At 39.3% G+C, this 16699-nt stretch overlaps 1 protein-coding gene across 3 annotated transcripts in view; it reads right to left on the bottom strand.

Annotated features, from left to right (window-relative positions):
- The window catches only part of DOT1L (DOT1 like histone lysine methyltransferase), a 217651-nt gene that overhangs the window by 98591 nt on the left and 102361 nt on the right, over positions 1 to 16699 (bottom strand). For all 3 annotated transcript variants that reach the window (XM_089690752.1, XM_089690754.1, XM_089690753.1), the window contains exons 7-11: positions 13546 to 13608; positions 9500 to 9555; positions 6612 to 6691; positions 5117 to 5185; positions 1629 to 1735 (exon numbers count right to left, since the gene is read on the bottom strand). In XM_089690752.1, the coding sequence (XP_089546878.1) occupies positions 1629 to 1735; positions 5117 to 5185; positions 6612 to 6691; positions 9500 to 9555; positions 13546 to 13608 (375 nt within the window). The remainder of the gene's footprint in view (positions 1 to 1628; positions 1736 to 5116; positions 5186 to 6611; positions 6692 to 9499; positions 9556 to 13545; positions 13609 to 16699) is intronic.

Below are 16699 nucleotides of genomic sequence, written 5' to 3'. Positions count from 1 at the left end.
TTAGTGTTCTGAGGCCACATATGCAGGTTTTTTTTTTTTTTTTTTTTTTAAATGTGTTGCAACTTGCATCTGGCAGAATATTTTAGTGTTTGTTCTAAAAGTGAAAAAAAAAATCCACTTTTTTTATTTTGGGGGGAAAAAGAAAAAAACTTGCTACTTTAGTTCTTTAAATGGATACAGTGGGGCAAAAAAGTATTTAGTCAGCCACCAATTGTGCAAGTTCTCCCACTTAAAAAGATGAGAAAGGCCTGTAAATGGCATCATAGGTAGACCTCAACTATGAGAGACAAAATGAGAAAAAAAATCCAGACAATCACATTGGCTGATTTGGAAAGAATTTATTTGCAAATTATGGTGGAAAATAAGTATTTGGTCAATATCAAAAGTTGATCTCAATACTTTGACCTCTGTCATTGCCAACAAAGGATATATAACAAACGTTTCCTGTAAGTCTTCACAACGTTGGCACACACTGTTGCTGGTATGTTGGCCCATTCCTCCATGCAGATCTCCTCTAGAGCGGTGATGTTTTGGGGCTGTCGCTGGGCAACACAGACTTTCAACTCCCTCCAAAGGTTTTCTATGGGGTTGAGATCTGGAGACTGGCTAGGCCACTCCAGGACCTTGAAATGCTTCTTACGAAGCTACTCCTTTGTTGCCCGGGCGGTATGTTTGGGATCATTGTCATGTTGGAAGACCCAGCCACATTTCATCTTCAATGCACTTGCTGATGGAAGGTGGTTTGCACTCAAAATCTCACAATACATGGCCCCATTCGTTCTGTCCTGTACACTGATCAGTCGTCCTGGTCACTTTGCGGAGAAACAGCCCCAAAGCATGATGTTGCCACCCCCATACTTCACAGTAGGTATGGTGTTCTTCGGATGCAACTCAGCATTCTCTCTCCTCCAAACACGACGAGTTGTGTTTCTACCAAACAGTTCTATTTTGGTTTCGTTTGACCATATGATATTTTCCCAATCCTCTTCTGGATCATCCAAATGCTCTCTAGCAAACTTCAGACGGGCCCGGACATGTACTGGTTTAAAGCAGGGGGACACGTCTGGCACTGTAGGATCTGAGTCCCTGGCGGCGTAGTGTGTTACTGATGGTAGTCTTCGTTACGTTGGTCCCAGCTCACCGTTCTTGTGATCAATTTGACCCCACGGGGTGAGATCTTGCGTGGAGCCCCAGATCGAGGGAGATTATCAGTGGTCTTGTATGTCTTCCATTTTCTAATTATTGCTTCCACAGTTGATTTGTTCACACCAAGCTGCTTGCCTATTGCAGATTCAGTCTTCCCAGCTTGGTGCAGGTCTACAATTTTGTTTCTGGTGTCCTTCGACAGCTCTTTGGTCTTCATCATAGTGGAGTTTGGAGTGTGACTGTTTGAGGTTGTGAACAGGTGTCTTTTATACTGATATGTTCAAACAGGTGCCATTGATACAGGTAATGAGTGCAGGACAGAGGAGCCTCTTAAAGAAGAAGGTACAGGTCTGTGAGAGCCAGAAATCTTGCTTGTTTGTAGGTGACCAAATACTTATTTTCCACCATAAATACTTTTTTGCCCCACTGTAAATCCCACCTGAAAGGCACAACAGGAAAAGTAGAATGATAAAGTAACTCACTAAAGTCCGGTCTATGGTGTGCAGGTAATAGGAAACTGGCTTCCCGGTCCAAGAGACAGAACCCTTCAATGGTGACAGTTCTACTACTCTCATTATTGTGCCGATATCTGAAAAGGGTCAAAGATGTTGTTAGGTATGGAAAACATTTTAAAAGGAAAAAAAAAAAAAAAACACATCTGCACATACTAAATACCTCAAAATTTTGGATTAGGGTCAATGACTGTCAATCTCCACCATCACTGAGGACCAAACACTAGGAAACACTACGATACAATAACTTAACTGTTGATATGCTATAGCGAGCTGGAGCTCTACACTACATCTGTGAGTCAATTTTCTCTGTTAAACTGTATGTAAAACTTGAGCACTCATGCTCAGCCTCTGCTGCAGTATACACATATCCATAGGAAGTTCATTGAAAAAGTCCACAGGATGTAGACAGCACAAAACAAAAAAGAAAAAAAAAAGAAAAGAAAAAAAAAAAAAAAACCCGCAAAATCTATTCCTTAGAGTCCAAAGAGGAACAAAGGAATACAGAATGTCAGGTTATACAGCAGCCTACAGAAGGCATATAAAAAGCAGTAGCAAGAACAAAGCACACACAGAGGGGTGGGACCTGTGTTTCTCAACAGACTCGAAGAAATCAAATTTATGGGATTTTCAAAAAAATGTTTTTCTCTCATCCACTGAGAGACACAGGAATTCAAAAAACAGTCAGTATGTCTGAAAGCAGCCCAACTGTAGGGTGGGCAACAACCATCTACAGGCACAAAAAGCAGGTACTGGGAACTGTCAACATTCAGAATAACCAGAAGGACCAACACCCAAATCTGAACCAGATAAGGAGAAGCCCCCTTATGGGTAGGAAGGGTTGTAGACTACCAAGGGAAGAACTCACAGGACTAATCTGATGCTAAAGACCAAAACAGAAGTCATCACTGCCAAAGGGGAAGGGCTCCACTTAAAGCAACACTGAACCAACAAGTGGCTGTGAAAACCAAAAAGCCTTACTTGCGCTACCAATCCTTAGGATTCAGAGAAGGAAGGTTCCATTATAGGAATGAGGTTGTATGACCAGGCAACTAATCTCACAAAGTAGATATTCCAAGAATGTGAAAACCATCACAGTAATTTATTAGCCAAAATGTCATTGCGCTTTCTCTGCAGTGTGGTCAAGAGCAGTAGAAAGACTATTAACCTGAAGAGACTGAACTTTCACACCAGTGACTTCTTGGACCATGGTGAGCATCTGGATGTCTCTCCCCAAGCCCAGGACCTAAGCAACAGAGAAAACGACTAAAAAGGACTTAGAGCCAACAACAGAAGAGACCATGTTTAGAGAGTCTCTCTCACAATGCCCTACAAATCCTTGAGGAAGGAGGAGGAAATTCACGGACAGTTAAAGGGTCCAATGGCAAAAAGGGTGTAGACCACTTTAGTGAGGATTTACGCTGAACAACCTCACCTTGATGACTGATCAAAACCAGTACTAGACACCTGCCCTATCTAAGCAAAGCCTGCAAGTGTTAAGTCCTTTAGAAAGGTTGTACCATGGGGGATTCCAAAGTACTCAAAAGATATAGAATTCTTCCAAACAGTAGTGGCAGTCCAGATGGAGAACAACTCCAGAAGCAGAGTCCTCAACTGCACAGAGTTACACTGCTGTGTGTAGTAGCACTAGAGGGAGAAGTGAGGGGCAACTTGAAGGAGGTGCTAAACAAGAGGTTAGCCTTTAGCCTAAAATGGGGGCACTGAGCACCAAACACCAGTATGGCCAACTCCCCAAGAATCAGTCTAGATGGAGAAACTGCTAGATGTCTGTAGCAAGCCACAAGCACTATGATCCAGACATCTGCTCCAGCCACTCTGAAACATGTGCTTACCCTTTTGAGGTAATCTACTAATCCCGATAAGGTTCGATAGATTAAAGTGAATCTAAAGTCAGACAAGCTAACAGCTACAGTCTGCGGTGCCTCAAAGCAGACTCTGCAGAAGATGGTGCTGGAGCATACTAAGAGCGTGAATTGGCAAAATTGACCAATAGCTAAGTGCAAACAGCTAAGAAGCCCTGAGTAGACACAGAGGTCCCTGTGGATATGGGGGAGATCCAAGCCTCACCCACACAGAACTGAGGAACACAACGCTGTATTACCATAAACGATCCCAGAACACAGGCATAGTCCCCTCTAGGGACATGTTAACACCTTGGAACTACTAGTAGAGTATACCTCTGTCTGAACTAAAAATGTTACATCTGCACAACAATAATGCAATTAGGCCCAATGCTTCAGGTACTCACAAACCAAGGCACTGTTAGGGGAACAGTGCAAATAGATTTGCAGTCTAGAACTCAGTGTAGAGTTATTCACCTTGAGGTCATCACAGAGGACATGGGAGCACTCTCTATGTCTGGAGGAAAAGAAATTTAATCTACAAATACAAAAAGGTTTCTTCACAGTAAGAGCTGTGAAAATGTGGAATAGACTCCGTCAAGAGTTGGTTCTGGTGAGCTCAGTGGATTGCTTTAAAAAAGGCCTGGATTCTTTCTTGGATACACAAAATATAAACGTGTTACTAACATTTATAGGTAAAGTTGATGCAAGGAATAACCAATTGCCTCTCAGGGGATCAGGAAGTAATTTTTTCCCCCGCAGGAACAAATTGTATCATGCTTTGCTGTTTTTTTTTTGCCTTCCTCTGGGTCAACTGTGGGTATAGAATTATACTTTTTTTTTTTTTTATTGAACTGGATGGACTTTTTTCAGCCAGACTAACTATGTAACAAAACTGACTGGAAGTCTGCTTTAAGAAAGCAAAACAAAGCCAAGCACTAACCTACATAACTCATTCATGGATAGTGCTGTGTGAAATTTATATTTAGGAGAGAGCAGTTAACAAGTAAATTACAGGTAGGTGAGCTATTCATTCACTATCCCTAAAAGAAGACAATTTAGGGGCTATGAAATATTACATGGGGTGGGTCAAATCTGCCCTAGTCTTTCTGCTAAAATTCAAGTTTATTTACATCCTAGACTTCAATTCTTCTCCTTGACCTTTATGCAGGTTGCTGGGTCATCTTTAAAGTGGAACTCCACCCAAAACAACTTGATTAAAAAATAATGTTCTTTAGCTACCAAAATTAGTGTATGCTGCATATTGCTCTAGTTTCTTCTTGCTGGAGGCTGCCATTTTGCTGAAGCCCAGAGCCCTTGAGCAGCAGTAAATCTTTAGGCTGTCAGCAGATCGGCCTCTAGTGGCTCTGATTTGCAGCACAGTACCTAAACATAGAGGGCATCTGAACATATGCAGAGCAGGTAGAGACAGTGTATTACCAGATTTTAAAAAGTTTAGGTACTTATTTTTAATGCTTTACATAACTATACCTGTAAAAGAGGCCTGAAGTGATCTAGCAGGCCTTAATTTTCTGTCTAAATTTCCACTTTAAGCACACAGTATTTTTTCAAAATAATATAAATTAAATGACTCACCACTGAGGTTTCTACTGTTAATTCGAAAGTTGAGAGGTGCAAAGGGTTTGGAGGACACAATTCTACCACCTGAAATGTAAGTATGAAAATTTAGCTTTCAAACAAGCTAAAGAAATAGTGAAGCTGTCAATTATTAAAAAGTCAAAATGTTATTTGAAAGCTCTTTCCGTCTATAAGATACACGTAAAAGTCAGTGAGATATCACATATTAGAAACTGCGTAGTCTTGCCATTTACCGTTCCTGATCTCGAAACGAGATGAACTCTGAGGAGAGTGCTATAGGTAACCACAACAGATTAACATTTGGAACGAAGACCACTTGAACGCAATATCAATGATTACCAATGATACAGGATCACCATTATTACAAACATATTTCTATTAGCTTTCTAATATACAATGTTAAATGCCATAAGGTAAGGTAATAACTTAAAATAAATAAGATAATGAAAATGTATGACTCAAAAGGAGATGAAAAAAAAAAAAAGTGAAAATGTAATGTAGTAAATCAGAATAAAAAGGTATACAGATACAAAAAACACAGAAAACATTTATAGAAAGACCTAAGGATTGCACACAGAACAGAGCCAAATGTCACTCAAGAGAGCAGTACACTAATCAAATTGTGCTCGTGTCCCCCCGTCCCCAATGCAAAAAAAAAAAAAAAAGTTTTAATCTGCCATGAAATAAAATGTTTAAGAATTTAATAAGCAGTGTTGGTTCATATATATATATATATATATATATATATATATATATATTTATTTATTTTTTTTTTTTTTTTTTTTTTTACAGCAGAATTACAAATTAAGGAAAGTTACTACTATTGTGATTGCTGTACTTTCCAACTCACATAAAAGAATATCATAACATACTTCTAGTGTATAATCTACCAGTGTGTTCAGCAAACAGTATGGCAGCAAACTGCATTATAACAAATATACTGCAAAGTGTGGTTATCCTTTCTGCCATGCCCCTCCAACCCATCCCCAAAATGTACTTGTATTCCACGGTTGCTCCTCCCTAAAACAAGGAAGTGGACTGCAGCTGTGCAGTCAATCCCTAAGAACTTCTATGAGGCCATCTCCTGAAACTGAAGATACTCCTACAAAAGTCTATGGGGTTTGACTGAAAGGCACAGCCAACGCAAAGAGGATTTAATCTGCAGCATGACAACATTGTAGTACGCTGCAGCATACAGGTGAAATTACATCTGGGGGTGGGGTGGGAAAAGGTGGACAGAAGTGAACTTTAAATACATCTTCTTCCCCACAAAGAGCATTATTACATAACACTCCAGTAAAAATTAAATTACACAGAGTGCACTTACTGACTACACTATAATGCAAACACAAAATGTGCTGTTTTTACTTAATTTCCATCACACTGCAAAGCCATAATCTTTAAAATCTGCATGCCCTACAGCTAGCTAGACAAAGACCAAAACATAGGGAAGAGGTTCTTCACTGTGAAGAGGTGTAGATCAATACATTACCTTCCTTCATGTTGGCAAATCTCTCCTTTAGCTGGTGGTCGACCTCAGGACCAAAGGCAAAATTATTCACAAAAATAACACTGCAAGATAACAGTAATGTTACTTCTGGAAATACCATGATGTTCTTGTCCAACCAACCACAGGTTCCCCGTTAAGAGTGAAAAAAGTTGCAAAGCATTTTTAAGTCAAGCACAGCTATCACCAAAGCATTATGCTAATCAGTACCTTAGTTTTGCATAGATCCCAATAATAAAATAACTTCAATTAAAAATGACAGGTTGCAAGCAAAGACAAGTGTGCTGGAGCAGTAATATATCTCAATAGTCATGCACAGTGCTATAAAAATACTTAGTCATAAAGACATTATAAATTCTCTATTTTTTAGAGCCCAAATGGAGCCTCTCAAGTTTTGGTAAGGGATAGCACCCCTATCAAACTTGCCAAGACAGGAAGTGATAGAAAAATCTGATTTATACAGTTGGGGCATAGACAAACAAAAACTTTCAGTAAAATAGGGACAGGAAACCTAAGTGAGGTTATTAAAATATGTCTTCCTGTCCTAGTGAAAACAGGCTCTTTATTTCTCCTGCGTGTTGACACAGGGACAGGAAAGTGAGTGGAAATCTCCCACACAGGGATACCCACAGCAAATAGAAAAAAAACATAACTATTATTTCTTCTCATATAGATGTCAAAATGTTTTGGCAAGAGTTGTGCCTTCAAATATATTTCTATATTATATTTACGTTTTCTACATGTAATTATCCATACTACTGAGGTTTTTGGAATTTGTGTAAACTTTACACATATCACAAATACTCAAAATCACTAAAGTGGATCTGTGCCCAGATTATGCACGCTAAAGTATTAACATCTAAAAAAAGTAGGACCGCTATGAGAGCAATTAATTTTCAAAGTTCAAAACACAGACATTGAAATCTTCGTTTTTTTTCCTATCATTGCAAATCCTGGCAGGTTAGCAACCCTCTAATGTAAACCTCTAGAGAAACAGTAAAAGTTGGCAAACACCATAAGTTTTCTTTCCCATTCAGCCCAGCAGGTTGAATAAAAAAAAAAAAAACTCAGCAACTCAAGAGGAGGTTGCTGTACTAACTATTCTAAGCACAGAGGGGAGATCGCTGTATTATTGTGTTCTTGACAGGGGGACCGCCCTCCTGCCAGGACACATCGGTCAAAGCTCTCAGCCATTGGCTGAGGATCGGATGCCAATCAGCTGCTGGTTTTGCAGCATGCTCGTTTGACAGAAACCAGTAGTGAACATCACAGAGGCAGTGGTTTCGACTAGTGATTTTCAGCTTCTAGATCTACACTGGTCCAAGCTGGACTAATGTAACTGCATAAGAAAGCCATAACTAGAATTCTTTTTTAAAGCAGCTACAGAGGTAAAGGGTGGCTTGTTTTAAAGCTCCTTTAGGCCTGGTTAAGACTAGTGGCTGAGCCACGTTTTTAGTACCCCCCCCCCCCAATCCCGAGCTACAATGGCAGTGTATAGGGGTGTTTACATACTGTGATCACGATGCTTTACATCATGACTGTGGCAAGAACTATTCAATTTATCGCATGTACATATACAGCAAATATGGAATTGCCACAAATAACCCGCAACCACGTCCAATGCATGTAGTTGTGGTGATTTTGTTCAGCACAAATTGGTTTAATATAGGAGGTGAGGTCACATCACCTGTCTCTCAATCGCCTCTGAAAAGCAATCCAAGCGCAAATTTTCAGAGGTGCATCAAATTTAGACAAACATGTAACCTAGCCTTATCAAGAACATGTAAACAGTTTAAAGTATATCTAGAACCAAAAAAAAACGTACTTTGGATAGAGTAGGGGAGGTTAAAACTCAATAGTATTTTTTTTTTTTTTTTTGCCAATTAAATGATGTCTTTAGGTATAGTTTAATATCCATAGTCTGGGTACAGATGCACTGTAAAAAAGACTAAATAGATTGAAAGCTACATAAGTACACAGGCTTGCATTAAATTCTGTCTCAAAACACTCACCATTTAAAATTAAAAGAATATACTAACATATTACAGGGGAAATTAGACACAATTAGGGCGCACGCACATTTAGGTCTTAAAAGTAACGTGGTAAATAAAGTAACATGGTAAATAGAATGTTTTACTGCACATTACAACCAGAGAAGTGAATAGCTTGCACTGCAGGCTAAGTAATTTTCAATGGCACTCCCAATCATTGTTACAGTAGTGGGCAACATGCCAGCACACCACAATTCAAAACATGGATTGTGATAGCAAATTTAAAAAAAAAAGAGTCATGTCCGGTTTCTATAATGAATTGGGCCTGCCCTAATGCAACACACATACGCTCAACAGCCCAAAGAAATCTGAACGGGCCCTTAAGACTACAACCACACAGCCGTATTAAAGTTACTGATCATAAAGGCAAGATCTCGATGGCAGAAAGATCCTGAGTAAAAGATGCAAGTGTGGTCAAATGAAGTGCATGCATTTACAAGTAATCATGGGCATGTACTTATGTGTAAATCAACTCTAAGTTTGAAAATTTAAATGACGTGTTTACGCACAGTTACATGCATATACACATTATTTACTAACTTCAGATTTGGATTGTACAGATCTGGATGCAGCGTAGCTTTATTGATCTTTATGCACAGTGTGCAGGGGCCCATAAAAAAAAAACAGTGTTCAGATCTCGGGGGGGGGGGGAAAGGGGCTGTACTGATGAAAACACCATTGTATTTATGGCCATGTGCATGAGCCCTAATAGTGTGCAATAATATAAGGACAGAAACTGCATGGCAACTAGTCACAAGCTAATCAAGTATAGCTAAATGTCCACATCCTAAAAGGTTGAAGATATACAATGCTGACATGCACCTTGTGTTGGCTATCCTTTCTCTCCACTCTTCTGACAGGAAGTCTCCACGTTCCAGCTAAATATAATAAGACAACCATCATTACTTTTCAGAAAGTCAAGATTGGAAAAAATAAAAATACAGTGGAACCATTGATAAAACCTTCTAGAATAACAAGTTTTAATGCAACATAAGCTAGTAACACAACCCATGATGTGCTATACTTTCTAAGCTGTGACCTTGCACACCTAAGCACAACCCCATGCAGTGATAAAAAGCAAGATGATAAAAAGAGTTAAGCATGTCACAAAGGCAAGTGAAATTAAAATGTATGCATTCTGTAAAAGTAAAAAAATAAATACATCTGAAATGTAGTGTATTAAATTTTCCATCTTTCAAAGAGGTATAGATGCCGATGATATCCAATACTTCCGAGTGTGCTGGATAGCGTGCCCCTTGCTGTGCTTTTTGGTTCTTCCAGCCTCCTTCTAGTATTCAGCAGTGATGCAGCAACAAGTAGAAGGAACCACAGCTCAGACTTTGTTTTTTTTCTCAAAATAAGGTCAAGTTAGAAGAAACCTGCATTGGAACTGAGACTCACCATAAATTGCCCTAAGTAAAAGTGTTACTAAACCCACAACAAATCAGTCTTTTTATGTAGTAGAGCATGCTTATTATACTCACTGTGGAACCTAACAGGTTAATCATCTGCATTGTGTAAAAAGGCTGTTTGATCCTGACTTCTCTGCCCCTCTTCTTGTTGAAATGTCCACTCTGTTAAGACAGACTGAACCCGTATCCCTTCTGCACATGCTCAGTTTAGTGTGTGTGTATTGCTAGAGAGGTTTTTTCCTGGGAGAGTGCATGTGATCAGCATAGGGCCAATCAGCACTGTCCAGACACAGGTCAGAGGTTCTACATCCTCCCAGAGCAGAAAGAAAACTCCTCCTACAAACTTTAACTCTGCTGAAGTCACAAGACTGCTCTAATTGCTGATGAGAAAAGGTATTTAGCAGCTTATATTTACTAAAATAATTGCATTTCCATGTTGTGTGCACTGTGGGAGACCAGATATAGTGAATGCACGGTCTTGGGTTTAGTAACATTTTAAAATGGATCTTTAAATCCCCCCCTGCGCAGACAGCACTTTCTCAAAATAAAATCGGTGCTTTGGTTCCTAATCGGGGTTGTCAACCAGCTCCTCCCATTGTTAGCTAACAATGCTGAACAGAGGAGACAGGGTTCTGACAGTGCACAGAGGACTGGGGTGGGGGAGAAAGGCAGCCTGCACATCTCTTGTCCCCTCTGAATGATGCCGACAGCACATCTGTAGCCCTCCTTGCAGCAACAGCACAGGCTAGAGGCTACCAAGCTTTTTCTGAGATAAACTAGTGTAGTAGCACTGAGCAGTGCTCAGCCAGGGTCCATTTTGTTCTGGGTGTGAGAGGGCAAGTTCCTATCCCACTGCTGAAACAGTGCTGAGCATTGTATGTAGATGAGGCTACATACAGTCCCATACAGTGAGAGCCACTATATGTCTTATGCAGGCCATAGACTGGTCGTTTATTGGCAGAATTTTTGTCCACACGAAAAATCAGCCGATATTTTTTTCCCAGTCTATAGCAGGCCAATGAAACAGCAAGGTGTATGCATAAAGAGAGTACATCCCATGAAAATGGTTGACTTTTTTTCAACATATGTGATCTTTATTCAAATGGTGCATACAAATAAATGTGACATTCCTGGAACAAAACTACAGTACATGGTTTATTTTTCAATTTAAATTAAGAAAATAAACAGATTTGTCATGTTGAATGATTAGAACCCCCTAGGTGATATGCAGGTGGAACCCGTTTTAATAAAAATTTCAGATACTTAGGCCTGGTGGTCTTTGCTACTGACACGTGTGTTGTCATCATGCAGTGATCAAGAGAGCTTTCAAAAGCCCTCAGAAATGAGGCTATGAATGCATAAGTTCCCTTTTTAAATATAAATAATAAATGAACATCTTTTTGCAGGTTATCCCTGATCATGCAATGCACTGCACTCATGATCAGGGATAACAGGTGTCATGCAGGACTCCTGCAGACTTGTCAGTGTATCTGTGTGCTCGTACCTTATACGAGCAGGCAGATACACACTGACAGGAAGACACAAATAACTACCAGAGTTCTCAACAGTGCCATGGTAGTTCACTGAGAACTACAAGCTGACAGCCGTAAAGGCTGTCGGGACTTGAAACTCCCCATTCACAGAATGTGACTGAATGATGTGGCCGGGTGGGTGAAGCCCCGTATGGACCCATTTTTTTCTGGGTTTTTTTTTTTTTTTTTAAACTTTTGACAGCTATCGGGGGGAGAAGAACTGAGTGCTGGTGCTACAATTACATGTTACTCCCTGAATATGGGTGTAACATGTAACATGTTTTGAAAGAAGAACTTCTCCTTTAAAAAGATTGCCAAATTTGAAATAATTCAACTTATCCAGGGTTATTGGAATACATTTCTACCAATTGGTGATAAGATCCAAGGTATCCCGATCCCTTTGGATCCCTGGTTCACATGGTTTCATTGTACAGATAAACCCACAGGCTGATATAAAAAGATCTATTACACTCCATTTGCTTAATGCAGCTAAATGGTAGACTACCTTATGACATGGAAGATCTGACAGCATATATACAAGAAACACAAACTAAGTGCAATTAGACACGAGCATGTTGGTTCTTCTTTAAGAATACTTTTATATTTAAACAGATTTAATGTCCTCATGATATCTTCTTACATGTGTTCAGTGACGATTTGTAGGTGTCTATACATTTGTGGGTAGATTCTCTCATACTTTTTTTTTCAGTCTTTGGGGTTGTTGACAGAGCAGATGAGACTTGTACATACCTATGTGTTTTGGTTGTCTTTTTTTTTTCCTCTCTTTTCTTCCTCTCCCTTCTCCCTGAGTGGGAGCATATGCTGCTCTAAAACCTGGAGCTAGCCTTCTGCACTGATGGTGTCTTTCCCATCTATTCCATATGCACAAATGCACCCCCATACCATCATAGATGCAGGCTTTTGAACTGAGTGCTGATAACAAGCAGGAAGGTTCTTATCTTCAGTCCAGAAGATACAGCATCCTTGGTTGCCAAAAAGAATGTCAAATTTCGATTTGTCTGAATAAAGAACAGTTTTCCACTTTGCAACAGACCATTTTAAATTTATCTTTGGCCCAGAGAAGGTGGCAGCATTTCTGGATCATGTTCAGATATGGCGGCTTCTTTGCATGATAGAGCTTTACCTTGCATTTTTGGATGGCATGTTCACAATGATTTTTGGAAGTATTCCTAAGACTATGCAGTGATGTCCATCACATAATCATGCCTGCTTTTAATGCAGTGCCACCTGAGGGCCTGAAGATCAAAGGCATCCAATATTACGTTTCGGCCTTTCCACTTGCACACAGAGCTTTCTCCAGATTCTCAAATGGTTTGATATTATGTACTGCAGATGATGATATATTTAAAGTCTTTCAAATTTTACATTGAGTCACATTATTTTGAAATTGTTTATCAAATGTTTCATAGACTGGTGAACCTCTGCCTATCTTTATGTCTGCAACACTTTGACTCACTAAGATGTTATTTTTAAACCAAATCATGATACTGACCTGTTGCCAATTAACCTAAATTAGTTGCCAAATATTTTTCCAGCTCTTCCTGGTTAGTACCACTTACTTTGCCAGCTTTTTGTTGCCCTATCCCAGCTTTTTTAAACATGTTGCTGCCATCAAATTCAAAATTACTTTTTTTTTTTTTAACTTAATCGTACATTTTCTCATTTAAACATTTCATGTTTTCTATGTTCTATTGTAAATAAAAATGTTTTGGTTAATTATTTCTTTTAGATTACATACAATTCAGCAGAGCAGGTTTAGGGGGTAGGAAAAAAAAAAACCAGGATCTTTATCAACAAAAATTAATTTTCATATTAAAATTGTTCATATCACCCCAAGCTCCATTTCGATAAAAACCTTTGAAAAGAGTACCACATTACATGAATGAAATTCATGTGCACTTACTGTATATTCTGAATGTTTCTTCCCATACCATTTCATCCACTTTCTAAACTCTTTATCCATTGACTAAAAAAAAAAAAAAAAACAATTTTTAGGTCACAATAAAACTGGACACAATTATCAAAAGGTCACAAACATTAACAATTGAAAATAAAAAGTTTGCAAGGTTTCAACCAGGTCTCCTTTATCAAACTTTAAAAGGATCTGTATTGTCACAGAACACTTTCTTTTTAACCACTTTCCCTCCGTCCTATAGCAGAAGTACTAGTACAGGATTTGCATTTCCAGGTAGGGCGCGTGCGTGCGGGGCCCCAGCTGGCTATTCCCGGCTGGCACTCGACAATCGTCATGTAAAGCTGACAGGGGAGAGATCTGTGTGTAAATACATGTCTCTCTCCTGTCAGCATGCTTTGTATCTCTCTGCACTGGATCGCGATGGGGCTCAGGTAAGTATTGGGGGGGCTGGAGGCACTACTGCACACAGAAAATTTTTTACCTTCATGCATAGAATGCATGAAGGTCAGAAAACCTTGAGCCTTTACAACCAATTTAAAGCTCATTTCCAGGGACAGAGTCCTGTACTTTATTTACAATTTTTACTTTTAAAGGCCAACTATAGGTTCCAAAATACTTACCTATCTGAATCATGGAGAGGAAGTTCAAAATCAGAGGAGGCACAGAGGACCATGTTAAATTAAGGTGAGCTTTTCTGGGTTTTAGGGGCAAAAGAAACACAAATACGATTGGGTGGGCACAGGTAAGGGGTAAATTGGATTTTTGTACTTGCTGTAACTTTTCTTGGAGTTCATTAAAGACAAAAGCAAACTATTATATTGCAGGTTACAAATTCTTAGCTGTTTCTCAGACGTTCAAGCTCTCCAGCACAATGTATCAGCTTACATTTACCACTGGTAGGGGCGATTGATAGATTAACCTTTATTTAATCATTTAAAACCTTTATTCAAAAAAAGGAAAAATACTGTTTGCTGTAACTGATTATAATGTTTTAGCTGGGGTTTGGCTTCAGCTTTTTATTTGTATTTAAATATGCAAATACATTTAATACTCCCATCCCCCCCCCAGAATGACAATGCAGCTGTCTGCTGTGCCCTGGGGTCATTCCTCCAGAGTGGTGTCTCACCAATACAGGTGGGATATTACTGGCTAAATCGCCAGAAGAAAACAGAGGGGAAAAAAGCCAAAGAAAAATTGATGCAGCCACCACATCTAATGACTGGTAAGCTGCAAAATAATATACATTTGTGGTTTTTGGTTTAATACTGCTTTAAAAGGAACACAGAATTCAAAGATAAAAATTCAGTTGTACTGATGCCTACAGGAAGAGACCAGCCTGATAAAATCTCATCCATTCCCAGCATACCTCAGTTTTGTAACAAGCAACATCACAAGCAAAAACTCATAACAGACAGGATCAGTCCCGTGTTTCTCAAGGTCCAAGAAATTAATTTTACGGTGAATACAAAATCCAGTTTTACATTCTGGCTCATTAAGGGACATGGAATTTAGTGACAACCAGGAAAACCAAAAGCAGTCTAACGAAGGAGCAGGCAAAACAAACAAATCTCCAAACAGACCAAACTATACATATTAGAAAAAACTGGTAACAATCAGCAGCTCAAGAGCCACCTGAAAGATCTGGCTGGCAGCAGATGAGAATCAAACATCTACCAGGTAAAACCTCAAGAACATGGGAACAAAAGACCAGGTTGCATAAAACTTAATAGGGGACTCATTCATGAAATAAAACAAGAGATAGCCACTATTCCATTTACACAATAGTGCAGAGCTGTCATCATGATCTCTAATCACTTCACAAATAGAGGATTAGTGTGTAACAGGAGTTTGCCACTGATGTGACATTGGTGGAAGCTACAGGCTGTTCCCTTATCTTTAGGTTCACATTGACAGCATCAATAAAAGCCTAAATGGTCTAAGCCTGGGGGTTTTGGTGGCTGCCAGAAACTCCTCAGGGACAACTTTATCAGGCAAGGATTTGAGAAAAACTCATCAGCAGCCAAAAGCTCAGAGGCCAAAGGCAAGTGAGGTGATATGGCAGGAGAAGGTTTACGCGTAGCCTCTGTAGTCAAAATCAGCCATCAAAATTACAATTCAGCCCATAAAATCCTGAAATAACTGGAGAAATCCTATCAGGTGAACAGAGTAGGAAGCCATGCCCAGGGGAGCCAAGGAAGAATATGAGGACAGTAATGACTCAAGTAGGAGATAACCTATCAGACTTCTGGTGTCAGGCCCTTTAGGGAGAACACTGCAGATCAGTCATAAATGTTAGTGGATGGTGAGCCAAAGCAACCTGACACAGACTGCTTCTTGTGTGTTTAGGATCTAACATGTTGCACCTCAATTAGTAACAACTTTGCTCTAATACAAGGTAAAACCTTAAGCATTCACGAACAGACTGATGGAAGCAGAAAAAAGTAGAACATCGTCATTTGTGACCAGGTCACTGACCTCAACAGCAAGGATAAATGGAGGTGAAGCAGTGGTGGGAAAGAGTCACCTCACGCTGATGGCAGGAAAAGGAACACAGAGTACCCGCATGACACTTCATCTAACATGGCACTAAAATTCTCAGTGTTAGTAATAAAGGAACCCAACAGTTTTAATAAAGTAGCTGCTGGTATTTGGGCCCACACAACCTACTAATGAAATGAGTCTTTTAAGACTGGGTCACAGCAGAGGCTGTGATCCTGATAGCAGCGCAAAGACTAGCTCAAGCAGCACGTAAATGCAAGTCTTGACTGTAAAAATAAAAAAATTAAAAAAAGCATGCTGGGGAATGGAGAGTTATAAGAGGCTTGTCACCATTTTCGTATTCCATTGTTCCAATCATCCTTTAGGTGGCAGTATATACCCACTGTAGTCAAATCCTGTGTATCAATGAACGAAACCAAAACCAGTTTTGGTTTTCTTCAACAGATAGGCTGCATCATCAACTGCTAACTTAGTAAAGATTACCAAATCACATTTGTAAATGCAGAATTAAAATATGTTCACTAATTTTCTGTAAAATATTTCACAAAAATAAACACAGAATCACAGCACACAAATACTGTTAGCAAAACGTCTACTAAATTAAAGTAAAAATATTAATAAAGGTCCAAAATGTAGAGAACAG

Source organism: Staurois parvus, unplaced genomic scaffold (genome assembly GCF_062004578.1).
Source record: "Staurois parvus isolate SC_StPar_1 unplaced genomic scaffold, SC_StPar_1.0 ptg000541l, whole genome shotgun sequence".
Lineage (NCBI taxonomy): Eukaryota > Metazoa > Chordata > Amphibia > Anura > Ranidae > Staurois > Staurois parvus.
The sequence above is the reverse complement of the archived record's forward strand: the minus strand, read 5'-3'. Positions and strand labels throughout refer to the sequence as shown.